The 21,277-nt window shown below is 32.0% G+C and overlaps 5 protein-coding genes across 5 annotated transcripts; 3 read left to right on the top strand and 2 right to left on the bottom strand.

Annotated features, from left to right (window-relative positions):
• Positions 1–795: 795 nt before the first annotated feature.
• Positions 796–1,746, top strand: LOC132858542 (olfactory receptor 4B13-like). Its single transcript, XM_060888927.1, has one exon. It carries the CDS (start codon positions 796–798, stop codon positions 1,744–1,746), a length of 951 nt encoding a protein of 316 aa, XP_060744910.1.
• A 2,684-nt stretch (positions 1,747–4,430) lies between these two features.
• LOC132858541 (olfactory receptor 2K2-like) lies at positions 4,431–13,267 on the bottom strand. Its single transcript, XM_060888926.1, has 5 exons — positions 13,262–13,267; positions 12,192–12,211; positions 7,090–7,559; positions 6,884–7,044; positions 4,431–4,496 (listed from the first exon to the last, which is right to left on the bottom strand). Exons 1-5 carry the CDS (start codon positions 13,265–13,267, stop codon positions 4,431–4,433), a joined length of 723 nt encoding a protein of 240 aa, XP_060744909.1.
• On the top strand, positions 10,874–11,821 carry LOC132858106 (olfactory receptor 52E4-like). Its single transcript, XM_060888313.1, has one exon. The coding sequence runs from the start codon at positions 10,874–10,876 to the stop codon at positions 11,819–11,821; it is 948 nt and encodes a 315-aa protein (XP_060744296.1).
• A 754-nt stretch (positions 13,268–14,021) lies between the features above and the next one.
• Positions 14,022–14,969, top strand: LOC132858540 (olfactory receptor 52E8-like). Its single transcript, XM_060888925.1, has one exon. The coding sequence runs from the start codon at positions 14,022–14,024 to the stop codon at positions 14,967–14,969; it is 948 nt and encodes a 315-aa protein (XP_060744908.1).
• Positions 14,970–18,123: 3,154 nt separating this feature from the next.
• On the bottom strand, positions 18,124–20,351 carry or55e1 (odorant receptor, family 55, subfamily E, member 1). The gene is made up of 2 exons (XM_060888923.1): positions 19,433–20,351; positions 18,124–18,164 (listed from the first exon to the last, which is right to left on the bottom strand). Exons 1-2 carry the CDS (start codon positions 20,349–20,351, stop codon positions 18,124–18,126), a joined length of 960 nt encoding a protein of 319 aa, XP_060744906.1.
• Between the last annotated feature and the right edge of the window lie 926 nt (positions 20,352–21,277).

Below are 21,277 nucleotides of genomic sequence, written 5' to 3'. Positions count from 1 at the left end.
TTATTTGTACCTTACCTATTCATACAATACTTACACATAAGTACTTGATCCACCTAGTGGCATGTTTGGGAAAATATAAATAAATAATTGTAATTTATTATGTCTCCAAATATGGTCTCTTAATATATATATATATATATTTCTCTGTAAACTTATTTCTCTATGATGAATTTAGCAGGGATTTTGATGTGGTTCCCTAATTGAAAAGTAATCAATTAGAAAACTCTAGGCTCTGGTAAACAACACCCATCACTCTTTCCCACAACATAAATATAGGTGATTTCATGTGATTTCATACAACACACCAAAGTCCTGCTGAACTCAGACAAATGTCTATTGATATGTGCCTTTTCCCAGCATTTTCTTTGTTTAGTACAGAGGAACTTTCGTGCACGGAGATCTTTCCATTTAACACTAGGTATTAAAGTAAGTAATTATATTGCTTTTTGGAAATTCTGTATGCCTGTGTTTGACTATTTTGACTAATTTTAATTTATTATAAATGACTCTGTTGATTCCTGATAACTTAGTTGTTGAACAATCTGTCGTTGTTTCTAAATAACTGCATCTTTATTTGTAACTTTCAAGAACTCCTTGTGCCACGGACACTGAAGTGATATGAACTCCTAAGAAGAATTTTAACCAAGCTTCTGATGCATACACTCAACTCTAGAGATCACTGCAGATTTTTGTTTGACTTACTCTATTTGCCCATGTAGTCTCATTTTACGATTAAACTTGCTTTACTCTGCTTCATTTAAATATATAATTAACTATATAACTATATAAAGGATCATGGTGAACTCAACATATTTCACTACTATTATACTGACTGGCTACCTTGACGTAGCACAGGCTAACTACTATTATTTTGCCCTTTTAATAATATTGTACATAACAATCATTTTAGCAAATTCACTACTTATTGGTGTAATTGTTGTAGAGCGTTCCTTACATGAACCTATGTATATTTTACTTTGTTGTTTGTTTTTTAATGAATTATATGGGAGTGCTGCATTTTTCCCCTTTATTTTAACCAGTTTATTAAACACATCCCATGAATTTACACTTGGTTCTTGTTATGTACAGATATTTTTTCTGTACACATATGCATCTGTGGAATTTGGAAGTTTAGCAGTTATGTCATTGGACAGGTATATGGCTATCTGTCATCCTTTTTTATATAGGAGTGTAGTTACTTGTAATAGGGTGTACATATTGATTGTACTGGTTTGGCTTATAGCTATCATAAAGTTAAGCATAAATATTAGTTTAAGTTCACCCTTAAAGTTATGTGGAAATGTAATCGAGAAAGTGTATTGTGACAACTTTCTTCTTGTGAAACTTGCTTGCTCTGATACCAATGTGAATAACATTTATGGTATAATTGGTGCCATTGTTACCATAATTCTTCCTTCTCTGCTTATTGTATATTCATTCGTGAAGATTTTAAGAGTTTGCTTAAATTCCTCTGTAGAGACAACTCAAAAGGCCATGACCACCTGTATTCCACAACTTGTTTCATTCTTAAATTTCTCTCTTGGCTGTTCATTTGAGATTTTCTCAAGTAGATTTGATAAGGTACAAATGCATTTTATGTTGCGTGTAATAATTTCAGTATATTTTGTGATCTGTCCACCATTTCTTAATCCTATTATGTATGGTATAAGGCTATCTAAGATAAATTCTGCTGTTAAAAAACATTTCAGGTACTTTCAACAGCCTCTGAAATCAGTGCAGAATTAAATTAGTCTAAATCCCTGTAGCAGAATGATTTTTTTTACAAACTAAAGACAACTTAAATTAATAAGCATATATTGCTAAGATAACATCTACAGTTTTATTAGTACAGATATGCTTACAATAAAAGATTTGATGTGAAGTATCAAAATAAGACTTGTTATAGATAGAAAACAGCAGGCATTACTTGGATTTTACAGAAAAAAACATCAAAGAAATTGTATCTGATAAAGTAACAGGTTCTAATAAGTGTGCATGTATAGATAAGTATGGTATAAGTATGGTATAGGTATGTATAGGTATAAGTATGTATAGGTATAATTATGTATAGATTAGTGTGAAGGCTGACATCTGTATATGTATAAAATTTCATCTGAATACGCAGCCTATTCTTTACATTCTATATGTGAATTATTTTTGAATCATCTGCATTCTTAGACGAATATAGTATATTCAATTGAAATATGGTGGTGGTGTACTTCATACTGTACAAATCTTATTATAATGTTCTTGTGATATGTTCTACCATTGTCCCTAGAAAGCAGGAGTGCTCAGTTACAACGATACAAATAAATATGTTCCAATGAAATGTACAATTAAAGTGCTGTTTTTGCTGTTCCATGTCTATATGATTTTAACAAAAACAATATCCATAACAATTGTGGGAGACCCAATTGCAAGAATTACACACTAATAACTACACTCCTTAACTATTAGGTTTACTCTGTTTAGGGGAGTTCAGGAAAACATTTTACATGCTTGTTTTCTATAACTGTACACATTTACCTAAGAGTTCATTAATATGCATATACAGCACTTCTCCATATCTGTGTGATAATGGACAGCAGGATTCTTTTGTGCTGGATATATCTGTCTGAACGATATTGTGTTCAAATCTGAAAGGTGTTCAAAACTAATATCTTTACATGTCTCTACAGTATAGCACTGTGGAGCTGACAAAAGTGTATGTATATAAAAACTAAATATAAATACCATTTCATCTTTATCAAGTCAGATTTGATATAACACAACATATAGCATGTGACTGAGCCCAAATTCAGCCATGGAGGGCCATACAACTTTACAGAGACTTGTAGAGCCCTGGTGTGTGAAGGCGAGGAGGAAGACTCACCCAGCAGGTCAAGGAGTGTTTGGTGTTAGACTTGATGCAAGTCGGAAATAAGCTTGACAATCTTGACTTCCATGGCAGGGTCTGAGTTTTCTCCAATAGCATGTATCGGCACCACTGTAGAACCTGTGTGTGAGGGTGAGAGGACCACTGCATAATGTGAGTTACTGTAAATAAGGCCACTGTGTCTATACACTCTAGAAATTAAGCATAAACGTTACAAAAACTGTAGATTTTATTTAAAACACTAGAACAACTCACTAGTCCTGCCAACTTCAGTGTGGAAAAATAAAGAACACCCCATCTTTCATCCTTCATGGCGTTTTGCAGACACCCTTACCCAGAGAGACTTACATTTTTGTCACAATTTGTTTCCATATCTAGGATAGCAATGATGTTGTCAGGTTAACATAAAAAATAGGCTTTTACCTGGATATATTATTTTGTTTATAGTAATATATTTCACAGGGTAGCAGCCTTGGAGCATAATTTTAAGCACTCTTGGATTCCCTTACACCTGCATATTAAGTTGACATTATATTTTTGCATTCTGATTAGTATCTTATTGTTATTTTCTAATATTAGTAAATGCTGCGTAATTTTTGTCACGGTTAAAGAATTTTAACCCATGCACCAAGTACAGCTCATTAATAACAGGCAGAACACATTTATTTAAACATTGTAGATTACAGTACAGCCACTTTTCCAGAGTTGTTCCACTACCATGCTTCCATCATGATTGCATATGCACATTTCAGACACAAGATACCAGATAATCAAGGACCTAGCAGAAGTGCAGATCACAAGTGCTATCTATGCACTTTTCAGCAACCTTTTTCTGAGTCTCTAGTCCTTAGACACCTAAGAATGCACTTGAAAAAGCATGAAACTCTAGCATGTCCATACAAAGATTGCACCTATGCAATAAATGTGTACTCTTTGTTCAATTCCCATAAAAGTAGAGTGCATAAAGACAGTTTTGCATCAGACAAGGCAAGATGTCTTAGACTATTTCATCAATTACCAAGCCACTAGCTCTGTCTTCACCGGTGATTCCCTCGAAGAGAGTCTGGGTCAGAGCACAGAAACTGAGTATGATGACCGCTGTGATACTTTGAATCTCAAAATGCATCTTAAAATGAATGTAGCTTCTTTATTTCTTAAGATGCAGGCTATTTTGCATGTGTCAAACACAGCTACACAAGAAATAGTGGACCACTTAGATCAGGTTTTCTCTTTATCTCAGCCATTGATCAGGGAGGCAGTAAATGATACTGTATATTGCAGATATATGGTTACAATATTACAGATTCATTGCTTAATGAAGTTGTAAGTGCTGTGATGGACTCAAATGTTGTGTAAACTGCTAAGAGTGCTGAGTTGTCGGAGAAAGAAGTTTATCGAGGACAACTACACATTAATATTGCTGATAGAATAAAGCATAAAGTCATCTTGTCATACTATTGTTTATGCTCCAATATTAATTAGCTTGACATTGCTAACCCCTTTGGCACATCACGTAAAGTCTACAAACTTTGTGCAGTATTCTATTTACATGCATTTAATCTTCATACACGGCATACCACTGTTCTTCATGCCCTTCCTGTGTATCTGCATGAGTAAGTCTCTGGATTTTTCAGAACACGTGTGGTAAGTACGTGAAATTAAACACAAGGCTATTTCTCATATTTCTACCCATTAATATTTTCGCTTATTTACTAATATGAGTAACATACATAAAGCAACATTTCTGTAAATGTCTCCTTGTTGGCTGGTAACACATTTTCAGCTGTAGACTATAGATGAAATGTTTTGAAATTTAGTTGTGACCCCTGGTGCTTTACTAACTTTTATTAACTTGATCTACCATCTACCAAGTCATTCCATCTTCTCAGTACAGGAAAGGCACAAACAGCAGTGGCCTTTTAGACATCTTTGCCTTTTTCATTATGGATGTTATACTGTAAGTGTCTGTCATCTTGTCCTGTCCACTCGCACACCCCCACACCCCCCAGAATGCTGTGGATGAGCCAGATCTTGGAGATACAGCTGTTCACTACAACCTAAAGAAAATCTCTCATCCTGGAAGGTGATGTGGTGGTCAGTGTTTCTAGGCTTGAGGATGGTTTCCTGTTGATGTTTGGACTTATCTACAGTATGCATCTCAGGTATCCCAAAGAACTGACCAACGCATTTGAATTTACTCAAAAGATTTTACTTGGATGATAGGAAACTATCACGTAGGCTGCAGACTCTCAAGAATGATTTGATAATACATGTGTAAACTCATATGTGTCATTGTCCATGTTGACCATTATTCACCTGTTGATGTTCAGTTTATTGAAGCACCCACTGTGCACCTTAAAGGTTTAAAATGGATAGGCATAAGTTAAATAATCTTTGTACAATTTTTTCAAAGGTTGTAAGTAACCAATCATAAGAAATTGTAAATGTTGTGTTTTTTATACTGATTGAAAACTACATGGCCCAAAGTGTGTGATTTGCAATTGTTATATATTATTATTATTATTATTATTATTATTATTATTATTATTATTATTATTATTATTATTTTAATTTCAATTCACTTTTTCTTTTAAAGATTGGTGGTTACAGGAAGAGCAAGAGCAGAAAAAAGATGATTTTTGAGTTAGTTGTACTCATTGTACTTAAATATTTTAAGTTTTAAAGGAAATCTTTTTCCTTTAATAAATACAAAAAGAGTTTATTAAACACAAAATGCTTGGTTTCAGTTGGTTTTCAGTCCTAAAATACTTTCAGTTTTTAGTTCTGTTAAATTATTGCAGTCAGTAAAGTGAATGAATATTTCATGTTGCATTTACTGAAAATATTTGAGTTTTATAATGAATAATTTTAATTTAAATATAATCAAAAATTACATTCTGGAAGAACAACTGATTGCCTCAATTTTTTTGAGTTCATAAAGACAAAAAGTCAAAATCCTCAAAGTTTAAGAATCTGGAGTTTGTAGAAATTGGGCTTTTTGATTAAAGCTAAATCAGACTACTCATTTTACCAACTCAAATACTTGGGGTTAATGTGAAATGCAATGTTTGATTACTTTTAAATTAAATTACTCATTATAAAACAACTGATTGCCTCAATTCGTTTGAGTACTGTATACTTACAGTATTCTGGTTTACAGTGTACAACAATCTGCACTCACAAGAGTACCATTAATCAATTAATTCACATTTAATTTCTTTGTCGGAAAACACGTACAAAACATGATTATTTTATGATGAGCTTTTAAATATTTACATCAGAACATTTCTGAAAAGTTTATATGCACTGATATTCTTTAGAAAGTTTTTAGCTATAAGCAGTTTATAGTTCCTGTTTACAGCAGACATTTGTTGTGATTCATTCTTCAACATAAAATATATTTGCATTCATGTACACTTACTAAATGTCATTATACAAAGATTTAGATATCTTACATGTTTCATTTTGTAGTCATTTTTATATAGTGTTGTCTAACATAAAGCAGAAAGCTGTAACTGTACATAATTCATTTCAAGGCAAATATGTTAACATCATTTATGTAAGATGGCTAGAAATAGATGACATCCAAGCTTTACAGCATACTCTTTATAGCCCCTCACACACACAAACACACACAATTACTGTAATACTGACCCCCAGCAAAAAAAAGCACCATAAACAGTGTAAAAATATATTTCTCCATATCATGAAGTCAAGCAAAATGTATAGTCAGAATTACACTAGCTTGATGAGCACTGTGACAAAATTAAATATAAAATAATATTAAAAAGAGCAAAAAGCAGGCCTTTAAATGGTCTTTACGGATTGAAAATGTATATCAAGTGCAAAAACCCTTTTATGCATAAGTTTTCTGAAACTTTGACTAATCTTTTCAGTTTTGATGCCATATATAATTGGATGCAGGAGGGGTGGAATCAGAATAAAATGTACAGATATAAAAACATTAAGCTCTTTTTGAAGATAATCATTTAATCGATTATATATTACAGAAAAAAGAGTGGCCGATGAAAAATTAATAAATGTGATTAAATGTGGGAGGCAGGTTTTTAAAGCCTTCTTTTTGGCATTTGCTGATGCTTTCATACTGACAAGTAATATTTTTACATATGATATTATCACAAATATCAAAGGAAAAACAACAAACATAACTACCAAAGCCAAGCCAAACAGGTCCCCAAATACACTCTTGACACAGGAGAGGCTGACAACTGCCAAGTTATCACAAAACAGCTTGCTTATAGTGTACCTACACAAAGGCATCTTTGAAGTAAGGTGTACTTGTGTACCTAAAAAGCAAATTGGAAAAATGTAGACTAAGCCTAAAAGCAACCTAACTTTGGTTGCTGTCATTATGGTATGATACTGCAGTGGTTTACAAATAGCAACATACCTATCATACGCCATAACCATTAATATTAAATATGCACATGATCCATAAATATTGACACAGAACACTTGAAACAAACAGCTGTTAAAGAAAATTACTTTCATATTATCAAGAAGGTTGTTCATGATGGTAGGCAGGACTGCTGAGCTTCCAATAAGTCCATTCAATGCCAGATTAAACAAAAATATGTACATAGGTTTGTGAAGACTTGTGTCAAGATAGATCACCAGCATCAACAATAAATTAGCAAAAAGTGTCGTAAGATATGTCAACAAACTGACAAAGAAAACTGCATAGGTGAGAGGCCCAGAAGGTCCATAAGCCAAAAAAAATAAAGTTATGTTAAAATTGAGCATATTTGATGATTCTGTAAAAAAAAAAAAAAAAGGCAGAGTAGATATTACAGACATTAAAGGCATTGTGAAAACAGTTACATTACATTAAATATATTACATTTAAATCTATATAGATATATTATTTATATTAATATTATTATTTTATTACAGGCCATACCTTGACTTAGTTAAGAACTTGCTGTCACAAGCTTGACAGTTTTCTGAACTGTTCACCAGAAACAAGTTTATATAGCTTGTCTTTATGTGTCAGAAATTTCTCTATGGAAGACAGCAACAGTTTCCCCCTGGCATTAATTAAAATGCATTGCACATGTCATTTTAGGGTCAAAGATATAGTAGGGTGGACTCTTTGTATTGGATAAATATGAAATAAGCAGACATTTGCTTACTGTAAAAAGGTCCAGAAATTTCTCACTGAAAGAAGAAATAAGAATTTATCTTGCTATGAATTATTTTAAGTTGTCATTTTATCATATGAATAGAAACAAAAAGCACTTAAACAATACTAACTCCTTTTGTTTATGTGTTGGCTAAATAATATTTTAGATTATTAGTCTTCTCTTATCTTGTATTGTATAACATTATAAAATTTAGAATTTGCATATTACATATTGCAAACAGGATGCTCTACAACAATAAAAGACCACATCTTGAGATCACTTTAGGTTCCAATTCTGTCAGCCAAGAACATTAATCTGTTTACAGTGAGCACACTGAATCTCACTGAATCTAAGCCAGGCCATGTTCTGTAATCTTCCACTGTCCAGTGTAGGACTGGCCTCAGATTAATGTTCTTGCTTGGTAGGAGTGGAATCCAATGTTAGGCTGTTGTAGCCCATCTATCTCAAGGTTTGATGTATGTAGTGTGTTCTGAGAGACTTTTCTGCTCCCCACTTTTCTCCCATGTAAAGACTGCGTATTTGCATCATAACATGTGACACAAGGGGGATTTTCCTCCAGTTAGTCTGGTTTCCTCCACAGTCCAAAAACATGCATTATAGGCTGATTGGCATTTCTAAATTAGTGTGAGTGAAACTATGCCACGCATTGTACACCCAATCCGGGGTTTGTTCTGCCTAGTGCGTACAGTCCCCTGGGATAGGTTTCCTGCAGCCCTGTGTAGTATATGCAGTACAGAAAATATATGGAATATCTCTTAAGGATCATATGAAGTTAAATTTTGTTAACATTGATATATACATAAATTAACATAAGTTATACTTTTATTTTCAGTACTCTCAGAGGCTGTCTTGGGCTAAGAACAGGCCAAAAATGTACAAGCCTTGAGTGAATAGCCTGGAATGCCATCAGGGCCAGAAACTTTGTATTCACTCTGAAATGAGAAGATGTGTTACAAGATGATACAGGTGTCTGGTGAATGTATCTTATGTAAATCCAAGTGTGTAAACTTCAGTTCCTGGTTGTTAGGAAGGGTGAAACACACACACACACACACACACACACACACGCATAAATATATATATATGCGCGCGCGCGTGTGTGTGTGTGTGTGTGTGTGTGTGTGTGTGTGTGTGTGTGTGTGCGTGTGTGTGTTTCACCCTTCCTAACAACCAGGAACTGAAGTTTACACACTTGGATTTGCACAAGATACAATCACCAGACACCTGTGCAAGCTGACACTAGATGGTGCTAAGTAAGCAGTGATGAAGACAGCATATGTCAAAAATGTTTACAGCAAAAGTTGCTTCTGAAAGCACTGGAGTTAATCTATTGAAAGGCGCTTGGAGATAATAAACAATTGATCATAGCTTTTGGTAAGAAGTGAGACATATGACTGTATTATGGTGGCCGAGACTGCATTTATATATACGTTTCCAGCATTCAGCAGATGCCCTTATCCAGAGCGACTTACATTTTATCTTTTTATACAACTGACCAATTGAGGGTTAAGGGCCTTGCTCAGGGGCCCAGCAGTGGCAGCCTGGTGGAAATGAGATTCAAACTCATAACCTTCTGATTGGTAGTCCAACACCTGAACCACTAGGGCATCACATCCCCCACTAATTGATATAACAATAGAAAATCAGAGGAAAAATAAACTCTTCACATTATAGCAATAAATCAGCAGCTTAAATCTTAAAAGTTTGATATTTACAGTGTTTAACATGAGTACCCATCCAATATTTTGTAGTAACATGATTTTATATCACAATATTAAATCTATATATAATCTATATAGTTTGCACAATTATTTACAAATAAAATTAAATAATATAAAATTCACCATGCCATTTTATAAAGTTTTTATAAAAAGTTTTTTTTTAATAAAGTTTCTCCTGTCTTTATAAAAGAAAATGTTTTCTGTAACTTCTCTACTGTACCCATTTTCCCAGCTGATAGGGTGCTCTTTTTCAATTAACAGTAATTAAGAGTAATTAAATCTGTGTTATTTCTGTATAGTCTGTGCATCTACAAAAGGTGCAAATATTTTAATTGATTTATTCCCAAATGCAAATGTCTTTTCTAAAGCATAATTATAAGAGGGTACCCTGAGGTTACATGGGGCAACTGGATTCACTTCCTTGTATATAAACCTTATTAAAATTATTATTTAAATAAATTATTTGTATTCTTATTCTTATTCTTATTCTTCTTATTATTATTATTATTATTATTATTATTATTATTATTATTATTATTATTATTGTTAGTAGTAGTAGAGTAGTAGTATGTACATCTGTGTAATAACAAACTTACCTATCCTGCATCTAATTAGGTAAATATGAACTGTGCAAAACACAGTCATCTACTATTTTTAGACATGTGTCTCATGTTAGTCATTCTACATGTGTACCTTTTTTCCTTTATTACACACTGTTCCACAATTTTTAGTTATAACCTGTAGCCAGTATAGAAAAGGTCTAATAATATTCTGACTTGACCTGTGGGTTTAATTGTCTTTTGTATTGGCTCTATTTTAGGACCTGAAGAGTGTCAAGGGGGATAGAATTAATATTTAAGAACAACGTGAAGTCAAGTCAGTAACACAGACCAAGGACCTGCTTGATGTACAAATATCAATAACAGTTAAGAAATGTACATACATAATTATGTTTTGCTGTTTAGATCATGTAGAAGTGTTTCCAAATTATTATTTTATTATAAATAGTACACTGTCATATGGTAAAAGTGTACAGAATTTGCTGTATCTTTTATGAAAATTGTACAATTTATTAAATTTGTCAATTCTGATTATATTTTTCAGTTGAAGGGATGGATTACCAAACATTCTACAACATTTCACATTATGAATTCCATTTAATTGGATTTACAGACCTCCAGGGATACCGACCCCTCCTCTTTATTCCATTTTTCCTCATATTTGTCCATGCTTTAACTGCTAACTCTGTACTGATATTGGTTATTATAAAGCAGCGTTCTTTGCATGCTCCCATGTATATTCTGGTAGCATTAATTGCTGCTCTTGGGTGTGCTGTGCCAATATTTATTATACCCAGGATGCTGAATAGTTTTTTGCATGATTTAAATGGAATAACTAAAAGCGAATGCCTCATCCAAATGTTTGTTCTTCATGTTGCAGGTTGTTTTCAGTCAAGCATTTTACTCTGGATGGCTGTTGACAGGTTTTTTGCCATTATTTACCCTTTGCGTTACCATAACTTTGTAAACCTCAAAAATTCTTTGCTTTTCTGCTCTATTCTGGTCATCCGTAATTTTGTATATGTTATTGGAATGGTTGTTCTTGTCGTGCCACTGCCATTTTGTAAGTCAAACCTTATTTACCACTGTGTATGTGAGCATACATCAGTTGTTAATATGGCCTGTGGGGATGTCTCTAAAAATTACTTAGCTGGGGTAATAGGTTTTAGTATTCCAAGTACCGATTGTGTTGTTATACTGTCTTCCTATATTGCTATATTTTTGGTCATATTTCGCTCTCCTTCCAGTGAGTCTCGCCAAAAAGCTATTCAGACATGCAGTTCTCACTTAATGAGTATAGCAGTTGCTTACTTCAGTGTTCTTACTGCATTTGTTGGGTACAGGCTAAATACAGTTCCAAGAGATGTACGTGTCCTGTCTACTTTGTTATATCTTCTTTTTCCTGCTTGTTTAAACCCACTTATCTATGGTTTACGAACAAAAGAAATTAGGGTAAACATAATAAAATTGTTAAAAATGACCAAAATTAGTACATCTTGACATTTGCTTTTTTTTGTCCAGTGCTCTCAAATTTATTCAAATCTTCTTCAGTTTGATCTAGATTGGTGGTAGAAGCGATTGAAATTACTTTAAACACTAAAATAAATGGAAACAAATATGTATCACTTTCCATACCTATAATACAATGATTACCTGTTATTACAAAAAAAAGTTAAACTAAAGGTTTAGTAGCAGCTCTCTGGCAGCTCTCTTTTGTTGTGTGAAAACCTGGGCTTCTGTCAGACACAAGGGAAGGAGACATAAGTGTCCACTCATCCTCCAGTTTAGCTTCACTCCCATATTGCCTTGTAAGGTACTTTACTTTTCCCACAGTTTAAGATATGTTTAAAATATACTCATTACTAAATACTAAAAAGTGAAAAATATACTCTTTTTTGTGTTTTTGATAGTTATATTTTAATATAAGATGTTTTTTGTAGATTGATTTTTTTTTTCAATTGACTCTTAGTTTAATGTAACTTTCTAGGTGCCATCTAAGTATCTTGCCCTAAAATTGTCAAATTTTTCTCATTTTTGATTTTTTTCCTAAATATCCCATATATATATAAAATGTAATAATTGAATGTTTTCAATTATTGTAAATATTTTAATTCCAAGTGATTTAAAATATTGTTTTTGATACATGAATCAACCCATTAAAAATTTAAGTGCAGATCTAAATAGAAGCTTTCTTTTATATTCTTTTGTTAAAAATAAATAAATAAATAAATAAATAAATAAATAAATAAATAAATAAATAAATAAATGTTTATATATATATATATATATATATATATATATATATATATATATATATATATATATATATATATATATATATATATATATTTTAATGTTTAAATATCTAAATCAGCAGCAGTAACTTTAGTCATTTTAGTCAGATTTTTTTTAATTAGCAAGTGATTTAATTAGTTCTGGAATGATTGTGATAATTGTTCCCACAAGGAATCTATGCTTGTTTGCTCTCAGGTGGACTCACAGCTTATTTACCCATTTTAAGAAATAGGTATAATGATTTTAACACAATGATTTTAACATACATTTGTGTGAAAAAGTGTTCACACAACACACATCCTCCTGATTTTTTATTTGTTTGCATGTTTGTCACACTTAAATAATAGTAAAAGATAACACAATTAAACACAACATGCAGTTTTTAAATGAAGGTTTTTATTATTAAGGGGAAACAAAATCCAAACCCATTTGTCAATGTGTGAAAAAGTGTTTCACCTTTTACGATTACGATTTCACGATTTGTTTAGTTATTTGTTTGTTTGTTTGTTTGTTTGTTTGTTTGTTTGTTTGTTTGTTTATGTTTTTTGAACTAAAGAAATTAATATCAATCTGATCATACATTTGAAACCAAATAAAATGAGCAGCTATTTACAATTTTTCCAGTGGAATAGGAAATGATTTTACATCCATACATCGATTTGTGAAATGATAAGAACGTATTGTAATGTTTAATTTTTTTGTTTTGCAGTTTAAGTGATTGGTAAACAATTTACAGTCCATCAGCAATTTTTCAACAATATATTAGTAGAATAGTGGTAGTAAGGGCTTTTTATTTTTATTTTATGCCATTGAGACAGTCACTAAACTATCAATATACTATCGGTAATGGTATCAGTATCAGAATATCTATGTAAACTAAATATCTTGTTTCAACATTTAGTAACATGTCAACAGTACATCTCTTTCAGGCAAGCATTCGCTATGGAAAATTACTATAAAATCTACCAACAGTAATAATATTAAAGATGTCCTCTGAGAAAACCTTCTAGAATTTAGGTTAATGTAGAAACAGTAATTAAAAAAAAAAAAAGATGACAAACTTTTGCAGGTGGGTGCAGCTTATAAGGGAACAACACACACAGACAAGGACAAAGCACTACAGTACATGTGAATACAAATACACCCCACCTACTCAGGTATGGATCATTTGTGTTTATTAAACTGTAATAACATTCTGTGAAGGGAATTAGCAGTATTAACATATTTTATTTTTGTTTAATCATTGTTTTGTTCTTAATTAAGTTACAAATGCTAAATGAGACAATATGAATTGTTGAAAGCACTATACAAACAAACTGAATTGAATTGAATTGCATGCTGTGAGAACTGTATGACAACAACTGTTTCTCTTTACACAGTTTCTCTTTACAGTCAATTTCAAAGAATGGATTTCCAACAAGTCTACAATGTCTCACATTATGACTTCCATTTAATTGGATTTACAGATCTCCAAGGATACCGACCCCTTCTCTTTATCCCTTTTTTCGTCATTCTAGTATACACATTGATGGCTAATTCTGTTCTGTTATTGGTGATTATGAAGCAGAGGACTTTGCATGCTCCCATGTATATTCTGATTGCATTAATTGCTGCTCTTGGGTGTGCTGTGCCAATATTTATTCTCCCCAGGATGCTAAATAGTTTTTTGCATGGCACAAATGTAATTACTAAAAGTGAATGTTTCATTCAAATGTTTGTTATTGGTGTAGCTGGTTGCTTTCAGTCAAGCATTTTACTTTGGATGGCTGTTGACAGGTTTTTTGCAATTATTTACCCATTGCGATACCAAAAGTTTGTAAATATCACCAACTCATTAATGTTTTGCTCAATTTTGGTAATACGTAATTTTTTATATGGATTTGGAATACTTAGTCTTGCCATACCACTGCCATTTTGTAAGTCAAACCTAATTTACCACTGCTATTGTGAGCATACATCAGTTGTTAATATGGCCTGTGGAGATATCTCTAGAAATTACTTAGCTGGGGTAATGGGTTTTAGTATTCCAAGTATTGATTGTGTTGTTATACTGTCTTCCTATATTGCTATATTTTTGGTCATATTTCGCTCTCCTTCCAGTGAGTCTCGCCAAAAAGCTATTCAGACATGCAGTTCTCACTTAATGAGTATAGCAGTTGCCTACTTCAGTGCTCTTACAACATTTGTTGGGTACAGGCTAAATACAGTTCCACGAGATGTACGTATCCTGTCTAGTTTGTTATATCTTCTCCTTCCAGCTTGTTTAAACCCACTTATCTATGGTTTACGAACAAAAGAAATTAGGGTAAACCTAATGAAATTACTAAAAATGACCAAAATAAGTACATCTTGACATTTGTTTGTCTAATGCTCTCAAAACTTAGTTAATTACAAATTGCCTATTTGTTTAGGTGTTGATATGCATCATGTCAGGAATGGTAGAGAAGGAGGTGCAGGTGTAGGTAAACATTTACTTTCAGTGAACATGAACTAGGAAAAAGCAAAGCCAGACGTTAACATGAACATGACACAAGTGATAGTGACAATGACAAAAGACTAACATGAAGTGCTATATATACAATATGTGAGCTAATTACCTGTGACAAATAGACTTTTCAGGAGGTCAAATTACATTTTACCGTAACACAAAAATACAACTAGCCACTATTTTTCCCCATGTAACATTTTTAGCTGCCACCTATCTTGTACTAAAACTTTCTGTATATAGAGAGAGAAAATGATTAATATAATAATTGAATGTGTTGATTTTTACTAGGATTTGTTTCTTTCACATTGACAGTAAAATATTGTTTTTTTGCGGCATGAATCAACCCATTAAAAATCTAAAGGCTTCTAAAGAGAAGCTTCTTGTTCAATAAAGATTTGGTATTGGTCATATTTTTGTATAAAATATGTATTACAATAAAATTTTAATAAAATGGTTAAATGCTTTATTTGGCATCAGCAGTTTAGTAATTATAATCAGATTTTTTTAATTATCAAGTGATTTAATTAGTTCTGGAATGATTATGATAATTGTTCCCACAAGGAATCTGAGTTTGTTTGCCCTCAGGTGGACTCACAGCTAATTTACTCTGTTTATATTTTGGAAATGAAATCTCTTTTTGAAAGAAATAGGTATATCAATGATAATAATCTAGTTCATGTGTAAGAACATTTACAAGGATTAACAAACGCACACTGTATGCAACACAAGGATGCAATATCTATTTTATTTTATATTACATTATTTATTAAAAAAAAAGTTAGTTTACAAAATTCCTGTATGCACATAAAAATATGTTCTAAATGCTTGATGTTGTTTGTCTAAGTTGTTTGATATTCTAGATTAAAACATTTATATGCATAGTCATAGTGCTCAAGTCAAATAGTCAGTTTGAGATAAAAATAACACTGAATAAAAATTATTTAAAATTATAAAATAAATTATTATATTATTTAAAATGTATTTAAAATTATAATTTCTATCTTTTAGCAATAAAACATTGCTGAAACAATAAGGAGTTCAATTATAAATTCAAAATGAATTCTATAAAGGAAACCAGCTATGTAAAATATATAAACATACATTAATTTATAAATCCAGAAATTCAATGACACATTTAAATGTGTCTTTATTCAATTTATAATTTATTTTAGAGCACAAAATAATTTAAGTTAAAATCACAATTTGCAATAAAGAATAACTAATGATTTTGTACACCTTTCAAATGTCAAGTAATAATATATTTTGAAGCACACAATGATTTACTTAAACTATAATACAAATAATCTATGTTTTTTTATTTGCATGATATAAAATCAATTTCCAATAAAAAATACAGCTAATGATTCAGATCTGTAACAAGGACACAGGAAGGATCCTTGTCTGAGGTTTATTAGACACAAAACAACGTGAAAAATAATCATTATCACTAAGTACTTCCACAATAGTCATTAACACTAAGTACTTCGAAGGCAGACATATTCAAAAGTGTCAAAAAAGCAAGGATCAGAATCAAGATCAAAATCAGAAGACTAGTCAACAGCATAAGCTAGACAAGGCATTAAGTGTTATAGACTTATAAGGCAAACTGTAACAAACAGTCCATGAGATAAATATAGATATGATAGATAAGAGATACGTGCAGGGTCCAGGCTGGATAATACATTATCAAAAGGATAAACTCCTTGGCCTTTTAGTTAGAGAGAGGTATGGGTCATCAAAACGAAAAAAAAAAGATTGAAAAATTACAAGTTAAATGATAAAAGTACCATACAAAGTATAGGAGTGAGATTAAACAGAATAACAGACCCTATGTCTCCTTCATTTGTTGTTGAGAGAAACCCAGCTTACCATCCAGTAGCACAGAGCTGCTCCTAAACCTTCAGTTTAATCTTTTTATTAATAACATATAATCATTGTGTTACTGTTGGGGAAAATTATCAATATTTGTTTCTGTTAACTTCAGTGTTTTGGCAATTTTAAGTAATAACTACTTCTATGTAGGTTTTCAGTCAGGTTTAGAACCCTGAGTTAAGACAAATACAAAACAGTACATTTAAAATAAGCACACAGTTCTCACAGTTGTACTGTTAAAAAAATATCAGATAACAATGATAATATTCTGTAATGATACATGAAATAATAATGATATGTAATAATAAAAAAATGTCAGTTACAGATAATAAAGGGACATAGCTAAAATGTATTTAGACATAGCTAAAATATTTGTTAAATATCCACAGTATTGAGAAGATATTGGAGGAAAAACAAGGAATAGAATCACCAGATGATGAAGTATGTTATGCTATGTTAAAACATTATCAAGAATACATACTGACATTTACTGAACTGTATCAACGAACAGGTCATGTAATAACAGCAGAGTTTACCAGAATTAATGATTAATGAATCAAAAAATTTGACATATCAACTCTTAGTGTTTTAGCGTTACAGTTTCTAAATGGGATAAAGCCAGGGAAAAACATCATATGCACAGATTCCAAATCACAACAACTGCTTCTACTCTGTGCTCTGAACCCAGCTTTCTAAAAAGCTGAGATGGAGCAAAAGTTCATTTTAAAATATACAACAAATAAAGGGATTCTGAAAGGACTTGAGGGCCTTTATGTTTGCACCAGTGTAATCAGCAGTATTCGCAGTATATTTTTGTCAGAATCAATTTCTTATGTGTCTGCTTTTTGACTTTGCTTTCGGATTATATTCTCACTTTGTTCACTTAAACACAATTTGTAGTAAAACTACTCTCATATAGATCATCATAAGTGCCTAATTGAGGGCCTAATACTAGCTTTCTAGTAGTCTTTCTGTTTGCACTTATGGAGCACTGTGTCCTATAAGGTATATACATTTCCTTCTTAAATTCGCTCATTTCAACTAAATTTGAAGTGCATTACTCAGAGTACAAACGGTTGATAACATCAAGATCACCATAATTAAAGATCATATAAATAAAAATCTTATAAAACATTAATTATGTGCTTTAATTGGATTTTGGCTTATTAGTTTTCCCTACAGATCTTTAGGTCCTTTAGGTCTCAGGTGTACACGCAGCTAATTTACTGCTTCCACTGTGTAAACGAAATCCTTTGTATGACCAAATGCTAATGATTAGAAATACAATAAAAACAAAATGCTTGTTAATATTTCACTATTTTTCTGGCAATTTCATGTTCTGTTATGTAATAAAACTTTATGTTATTGAAGGGATCGACAGCAGTTTTTTTTTAAATAGCACAAATCTTTTGGATTGAAATCAGTGTAGGGCATGTCATTTTTACCCAATCTAAAAAGGTATTTTCTAATAGTTGTGCTGCCTAGACTGTGTCCATTATACATGATCTACTTTCATAAACAGTTGTATCAGAATAAACATAGTTTGTAGTGGTGTAATGATGCCCTTACTTTGCCAAAAACATCTTTACAATACTCTCTATATTGCCACACTTTTATTAAATTCACTACAGACTATTTACTGATCAGATTACATGACTGAGTAAATGATGCTGTCGAAAGACGAAACATTTTAAATTATTTTAATAATGTAGCTTTGGTTCTGCCTTCTGTGGTTATCATTGCAGGTCATAGCATAAGATAAGATCAACTTTAATGATCCCACAGTGGGGAAATTCACTTATCACAGCAGCTCACAGTTAGAATGCAAAAAAAAAGCATCTGCTATTTATCAAAAAACAAATAAAGAGAAATGGCTGTCAAACATTTTATTTTTAGTTTATTATAAAATGTATTAATGCAAACCAATGCAATCACTAGATGTTCTTTGCAGTGTCAAATGAACATTTTTCATTGAAACTTTTTGAATTCTCTGTCTGAGCACAAGAACACCAATTTTGGTTACGTGCGTATCTGAGAGCTCAGGGATTAGGACTCTGTGCTACAGAAAGAGAATATTAATTTTTCACATTACACACTCTTCCAAATGGTCACATGGCTACAGAAGAATCCTAGCTCACTTTTGAGACATACAGACATTTTCAGATGTATGGATGTTTCCTTTTTTATTTCAATTTTCTTATTATTTGAAATATATTACACATTTTCATAAAGAAACATGAAAAATCATGAAAGGAAATATAGAAAAAATACAACAAATTAATTTGAAAGCAAATGTGGCATAACACACACACATATTTTGACTGTATACTTAATGCAGGAAAAAACACACTGAATCCATTTGATTAATTCATTAATGTTACTAAAACGGTATCATAACTTGACAGTTGAAACCTTTACAGTGAAAATTCTATTTACATGCAATTTGAATATTTTGATCAGTGCAATCTTTATCTCTTTGGTTCGGACACCATAGATAATTGGATTTATACATGCAGGGAACAGAATATATGTGACTCCCATAAAGGTATTAACATCAACTGGAATTGGAATTTGAAGATTTCTTGAGAGAAAAGTAACACTTCCTATGAAATAAAAACACATCATGACAATTAAGTGATTACTACAAGTATGAATTGCTTTTGATCTTTGCTCTCCTGCAGCAGCCCTTAGCACTACAAACAGGATTTTCACATAAGAGACAAAAATAACAGATATATCAATTCCAACAAAACAAACAATCACAGCAATCCCAACTGCAGCATTTCTGGAAGTAGAACTACAGGCTAGGCTGACAAGAGCCATGTGGTCACAGTAACAATGGTGGATAATATTTGACCCACAAAAAGACAAAGATGCAGCCAAACCAATCAAGGTGCACATCATTGTTCCACTCCTGATTAAAGTAAAAAGAAGCAGTTTCACAAACATAGAGGAGTTCATAACTGTTGTGTAACGAAGTGGATTACAGATTGCTACATAACGATCCAGAGCCATTGCTAGAAGTATAGTAGACTCTACTGAGGAAAAGAAATGAATGAAAAACATTTGTGTTAAACATCCAACCAAACTTATTTCATTTAGGTCAAAGAGAAAGCTCAGAAGCATTACAGGAACAATGGCAGTAGGTACAATGATGTCAACCACTGCTAAGGCAGACACAAGTAAATACATTGGACTGTGAAGTGTATTTGTGTTTTTGATTACAAAAAGTATTAACGTATTTCCAACAAGAACTAAAATGTAACTGAGAAGAAATGGCAGGAAAAGCACGTGTCTGTATTTAAAGGTCTCTGGGAATCCAACAAAAATAAAGTTTGTGTGTGTAAAGTTTGCTCCTTGGAATTTCTCAGTCATGGCACTGTAAATAAGATGAAATTTCAGACAAAATGCAGTCATTATTTTGCTTTCTAGATAACTCTAGATAATTAGACAACACCTAAATAATGACATGTTCACCATTGCCAAGTCTTAATTAATAGTGCATGTAATAAGAAATTTATTTAATCTAAAATAATTAAATGGCTATATTTTAGTTACAGTTATCATTGTAATTAGTTGGGAAAATACGGGTACCTGCCTCTGGTTTTCTGATGCTTTGGCTTCTTCTTTGGCTTGGTCATTCATACAGTACAGAGAACACTGACGACCAAATGAACTCCTACACAAAACCATGTTAATACTGTATATATACTCTGTTGACCTTTTTATCCCTTGGGATTGACCATATAAACCATATAACCCCAATAATTAAAAAAAAAAGATTCAATATAATATCAAGTGACTCTTTCCTTATTTGACAGCAATTTCATCTTAACTATTTGGGAATTTTAGTTTGCTTTGCGAGTAATAGCATTATCTGATTAATTGTGTTTTTACTAACAAATAATGTTTTTATATACAGATGACAGCATATTTCAGAGATGATGATCTTAAAAAGATGTTGTGAAACTATTGTCTACTTTTTGGTGTAAATGTAAATATAAATGTAACAATTATATTTTCATAAATTATCATTGTTAAACAGGTATGCTAAAGTGCCTTGTTCAAATTGACATTGTCCCATGACACCATGTGCCCGGATACTGAATTTGTTCCAACCAGGCTCCACATACAACTTTACTAATTAATCATTAAAAACTTTGGCTTATTTCACTAATGAGTTCTGATCCTTAACAGTGTGCATAGTTAAATAATGCCTGTAATGGCGATGGCCGTTATTAAGTGGCAAGGTTCTATATATTATAAAGACACGTGTTTTTGTGTTTCTTTAAATAGCAAAA

The sequence above is a fragment of the Tachysurus vachellii genome, chromosome 15, assembly GCF_030014155.1.
Source record: "Tachysurus vachellii isolate PV-2020 chromosome 15, HZAU_Pvac_v1, whole genome shotgun sequence".
NCBI lineage: Eukaryota > Metazoa > Chordata > Actinopteri > Siluriformes > Bagridae > Tachysurus > Tachysurus vachellii.
Note: the sequence above shows the minus strand (reverse complement) of the source record. Positions and strands in the feature narration are given on the sequence as shown.

What these genes read in the sequence shown, in the direction of transcription:
- LOC132858541 (XM_060888926.1), bottom strand. An exon ending in AGTATATTTTTCACTTTTTA is followed by an intron (nt 7,560 to 12,191) that starts GTATTTAGTAAT and finishes TTTCTTTGTCAG; the next exon opens with TTTGTTGACATATCTTACGA. An exon ending in CATCGGCCACTCTTTTTTCT is followed by an intron (nt 4,497 to 6,883) that starts GTAATATATAAT and finishes TGAAAAATCCAG; the next exon opens with AGACTTACTCATGCAGATAC.
- LOC132858106 (XM_060888313.1), top strand. Translation starts at nt 10,874, where the DNA reads ATGGATTACCAAACATTCTACAACATTTCACATTATGAATTCCATTTA.
- LOC132858540 (XM_060888925.1), top strand. Translation starts at nt 14,022, where the DNA reads ATGGATTTCCAACAAGTCTACAATGTCTCACATTATGACTTCCATTTA.
- or55e1 (XM_060888923.1), bottom strand. Translation starts at nt 20,351, where the DNA reads ATGACTGAGAAATTCCAAGGAGCAAACTTTACACACACAAACTTTATT. An exon ending in AGAGATAAAGATTGCACTGA is followed by an intron (nt 18,165 to 19,432) that starts TCAAAATATTCA and finishes CCTAAAGGACCT; the next exon opens with AAAGATCTGTAGGGAAAACT.
- LOC132858542 (XM_060888927.1), top strand. Translation starts at nt 796, where the DNA reads ATGGTGAACTCAACATATTTCACTACTATTATACTGACTGGCTACCTT.